This window comes from Montipora foliosa, chromosome 6 (assembly GCF_036669935.1).
Source record: "Montipora foliosa isolate CH-2021 chromosome 6, ASM3666993v2, whole genome shotgun sequence".
Taxonomy (NCBI): domain Eukaryota; kingdom Metazoa; phylum Cnidaria; class Anthozoa; order Scleractinia; family Acroporidae; genus Montipora; species Montipora foliosa.
The window spans coordinates 27,570,932-27,575,931 of NC_090874.1; the positions used below are offsets into that span (position 1 = coordinate 27,570,932).

The 5,000-nt window shown below is 36.0% G+C and overlaps 1 protein-coding gene across 2 annotated transcripts in view; it reads right to left on the reverse strand.

Annotated features, from left to right (window-relative positions):
- The window catches only part of LOC138007076 (uncharacterized), a 43,067-nt gene that overhangs the window by 36,483 nt on the left and 1,584 nt on the right, over nt 1-5,000 (reverse strand). For both annotated transcript variants that reach the window (XM_068853791.1, XM_068853792.1), the window contains exons 2-3: nt 3,094-3,374; nt 545-630 (exon numbers count right to left, since the gene is read on the reverse strand). In XM_068853791.1, the coding sequence (XP_068709892.1) occupies nt 545-630; nt 3,094-3,374 (367 nt within the window). The remainder of the gene's footprint in view (nt 1-544; nt 631-3,093; nt 3,375-5,000) is intronic.

Genomic DNA, 5,000 nt, shown 5'->3' on the forward strand with positions numbered 1-5,000 from the left:
TTTAATTTGCTTTCTCTGTTTCTTCAGTATTTAGTCATGGGGATTTTATCATGATGGGAAACCATGCAGTTCTGACCTGAAATGATGTCATAACTTGGCTAATGTGGAGGCTGTAAAATATGTGAGCCAACGAGCCATGCAAGCCAACATGCAAGTAGTGCCACTCAGCATGCGAGCCACACAGTTATTGAACACTAACCATTTTAAAACGGGTCTTTAAAGTTAAATACTGTTTATCAGTGCTAATTGAAGTGGGTGCTTAGACTTAAGTGCGAGATTTGCATGACTCGCATGGTTGGCTGGGGAACAGTTTGCCAAGACCCAGCTTGTGTTGAGACAACTCTTCAGCCCTATAAAGGACTTCAGTGAGCAACTCTGAGGATTAAGCACGACATAAGGATAGAGTTAAACAATAATTAAAATGGTGGTGGAATGCCAAAAAAAATATTATTTGAAATTCTAACTACCCTTTTGGGAGACAAAAACCAGAAATACAACCCTGTATGCCAGACTGGCACTTAAGTCAACAATATAATTTACTTACTCTCTGAGCTTGGGGCAGCTACCTGAGCCAATAGCACTGAGAGTTAAATCAGTCAGTAGAGGCAATCCAGAAATATCCAACACTTCCTGCCAATGCATTAAAAATTTCAAATATCCTAAATTAGTCATTATTAATTTTATCCTATAACAGAGTTGGACAAAGAAGAAAGTCTCGTAGTTGAGTCTCACAAATAATTGTTATATTATTATTTCATTAACATGCCAAGAATAATCTAATTTAACCAAAGTATAAATTAATTAAAGGCCTTTGAAGAATGAGGTTGGATTTGCAAAATGTCTGATTGGGTAACAGAGACATTTCAATTTTCACATTACTCAAATAGGTAAGTAAAGTGATGACACTTTTGGTGGTTACAATAATTACAAAATCAAGAATATCTCAGAAAATAGTGGAGCAATCATATCAACATAGTGGGCTTTGAGAAAAATACCAGCCGGTACTGTACATTTTCATTATGTACCCTTGGCAACACTTGCAAATTTGACCCCTCCCTGTCCAATATATACCAAACCTCCCAGATAAGATGAGTACACCTTTAATCTCTCTGACACTAACGAAGATGTTATTTCAAAAAAATATATTATTGTCTTCTCAACTTTGACAGGTCTTTAACAAAAGTATAAGTTACTTGTTTTTTTCCTTCATTTTTAAGCACTTTGAAGGGAAGGAGGGCTATAGCGAATAAAGTAGTAGTTCTCTGACTTGCATTAATTTTCTATGGTTGTACTACTTTTTACTCAGTCCGTATCTAGTGTACTTTACTCTGTTCATCGATTGCTGGCATGTTTCAACATTGTGTGGGGGGAAGGGGGGCTCGGAAAAGGCAGCAAATCAAGAACATGCGCTGGTAATATAACGATGGAAGCATGTACAGTAAATTCTCTACTTTTCGCCCAAAGTGTCCCAAAGTCTTTTGACCCAGATTGTCTGAAACTGAGTTTCATTGAACAAAACTGGAAACTGTATTATATCTGTCCTCAAAATAGCCAACAATTTGTAACATAATTTGCATTAAAAACTGTTTTATCGTAGTAAAGTCTGTTTTATGGAAGCTTAAAATCAGCGAAGAATATTTTCAGGAAATTCGTTCCCAGACTCCGCACAGTTAGTGGCGGCTTTTCGAGCTGCAGAATCATTTGACTTTGCTAAGCAGAACTCGACTCCTTGCAAGTTGAAAGACAACAAATCGCGTAGACAATAAAAGTAGTACAAGGGAAAGAGCCACATTTATGTCTCTGTAGATTTTGCTTTGCCAAATTTGCTGCACGTCATCTTCCTGATAATAATGTGTCATACAAAACCGAATTGTCTGTGCGTGACCCAAGCCGTTGTTGACAACGGCAACAGTTCTCACTCACAGTTCTCATGATCACTCCTAAAAACACATTTTCTGGTTGTGCTTTGGATGTAGCTACCGGAATGTACATGTATGGCCTGTTGTGTTATACAAACTTTTGCTGATCTTTAATTGGTGTTTGTTTCTGAACAAAAAGACGCTTAATGCATTTTTCAACATTTCTTGGCTATTGTAAAATAAGCTAACATCTAATTTGATACTTTGCTGTTTTTAGGGTGAGAAACACACCCGTTGATCATTTAAAGCCTAAAAGTGCTTGTATGATTAGAAAAGAAAGAGTTATTATGTTCTTTGTACATCTTCCTTTAAATAGCCGAGAAAGTGGCCAAGAACTGTTGACTGTTCAATGTAATGCAACCCACTGTTTTCACAATCCTTCCTCACACTACCCCTAAAACCGGTGCAATATATTGTTGAACCTAGCCGGCCTTGAGACAAATTATCAAGAAATTCTTTTCTCAGACAATCCTGGTCAAAACCGTTGGGATAATTCCTGCTTTCCCCACTCCCCCAATTACAATGTTGATTTTTCACAGTCTCCGAAATCAAGTTCTGTTCATCAATAGCTGGCATGTTTCAACATTGTGTGTGGGGAACGGGGGTGCCAAAAAAAACAGCGAATCAAGAACACGCGTTGGTAATATAACGATGGAAGCATGTACAGTAAATTCTCTACTTTTCTCGCCCAAAATTTGACAACTGTCCCAAAGTCTTTTGACCCAGATTGTAGGTTTTGTAGTAGACAACATTTGGTTTTGTAAAGGGAAGCTAATATCCTTAATGTTCATGGCCAAGGCATTAAGATTTATTCATAAAAGGCAGCCAATAAAATAACTACTGGTATAATGATGATTATTATTCATTATCAAAACCAGTTGGAATATTGGTCACCATTTATGAATATGGTCTATGGGGAAAGCTTGCATAATGTTGCTGAAAATTCTCTTTCATTTGCAACCAACTTTTCAAGGACAGTGGAATAGTTACAAAACATTTTTATTGTTACATCACAATTTTTAGCCTCAGATAAATCATAAAGAATATAAAAGACAAATTTTGCCTTTTATGCTTTATCTAGCAAACCTATCTGTTTGTTAACTAAATTGCCAATTTTACCTACACATCAGTCCAGTCAAAAAAATGAAGAACTTGAGAGAACAAACTTACTGACCAGCCTTCCATTTAAGAGTGTAGTCACAGTCTGAAAGCAGCCATCAGTCAGCAAATTGCAGCGTGGCACCATTAATTCACAGATACTGGGGCAGTTCTTAACCAATGTAATAATGCCATTATTGGTCACTTGATCAATACCTTCTAGTTTAACAGATGCTAATTTAGGAGAACGTAGCACTGCTAAACACTTATCAGTCAAACTGACATGAGCTGAACCAAATTTTAAGTGAAGAAGTTCCAATTCCATTTGAGTCTTAAGAAGAGAGGAGAATCCTTTATCTGAAAAATAAACATGATTAAGTTCACTACAAAGTAAAGGGGAGAAAATATCAGGACTCTATTAGGAAAGGGATAAAAATTTAACTCTGTGGTTCTAAATTTAGGGCACCACTAAAAGCTGGAACCCTGGAAGCCTGAAACCAGAATTATCCACATTTTGCGAGAACTAACAACTTATCCACTGGATAACTCAATTGGTTTTGCTAGTATTTATCTGCTTGATAGTTATTTATCCAGTGGATCGAACAACCTAGGCCTGGTTTCTTGTGTACATTGATTATCATCAAGTATTCTAAGTGGAAATCCCAGTCTCAAAGGAGATATCCAAGCAAATTAAAGATCATAATCAAAATTTGTCTATTGTACATGGTCCAGTTTACGTTAAAAATAGATAATGTTTGAAATTTATTGAACCAGCAAAGTCATATTTTTATTACCATCTTGCCTTCCTCTGATTATGTTCCAGCTATATCTGCAACCTCCAAAATGAGATAATATAAAGGGGATATGCCACGTAACTTATTTTAGAGTGTTTAGAGAAAATCTTTAGTTAATCACTATATAAATTATAGTTTAAGACTCAAAAATGGAAACGATGTACGTGGTATTTCTGTACTGATAAAATTATGGTTAAATCACAAACATGATGATTCTGAGAAAAAATGACCTTTGTCCAGGGAATTTTCCATAACCTTGAAAAATGTTGATCAGGCTGACTTTTTTCAAGATTTAATTACTCAAATGCAATCAGTTTCAGTCTTGTCCATTTGTGTCCATCTGTGCTTCTCCTTCCTTTTGCTGTATTCCTTCTTTGAAGTTCAACAGTTTGAAGTGGATATTGCAATCTTTTATTCTTCGACTACTCTTTGGGCATTTTGGTGTCATGAAACCCTGCACAGTATGTTCAAAATGTGAAAACAAGGTAGAAAAACCTTCTAACCTAAGCCAACCATAATTATCATCGGTTGTCCACCATGGAGTACCATATTCATCTACCTTTCGGCAGAATCTTCAAAACTTGCTTGTTTCCCTATTCAATGCTACTGGGACGTCTCAAAAGAACTTAACTTTGATAAACAAAGTGAATTTTTCATTATTACTACCTGCATATCTTCTTACTCAAACTATAATCGACAGCTTCAATCACGCTCCATCAACACATCCGTTGAAAGAGGCATTATTTTACCCATAGAGGCAAGTGAAGAAACAAGGACAATGAATTTAACAAGTTTTATATTTCATTGTAATGTGGACTGCCTTAGCTTGATATTAGCATTACCATGCTCATTGTTATATCCAGAATAATAAAGTGAGATCCATTTTACAATTTACATTTCCTCAGAATTAAATACTTGAGTGTGCTGATTATAGCAGAGTGGACATGTACAAGGAGTAAGTTGTTGTAGTTCACACAAATTGTGGATAATTCTGGTTTCATGTTTCCGGATTCCAGGTTCCAGATTTTAGTGCTTAGTAATATTACAAAATGCTCAATGGCAAAAAGGTCCTACTCAGATTCAAGTCAGAGTGTCTTGGTCAAAATATTTATGTGAGGACAAGCACACTATTCTTGAAATTTCTACAAGCCCCTTGAACAACCATATTGTACCTACAGAATAAGTGAAA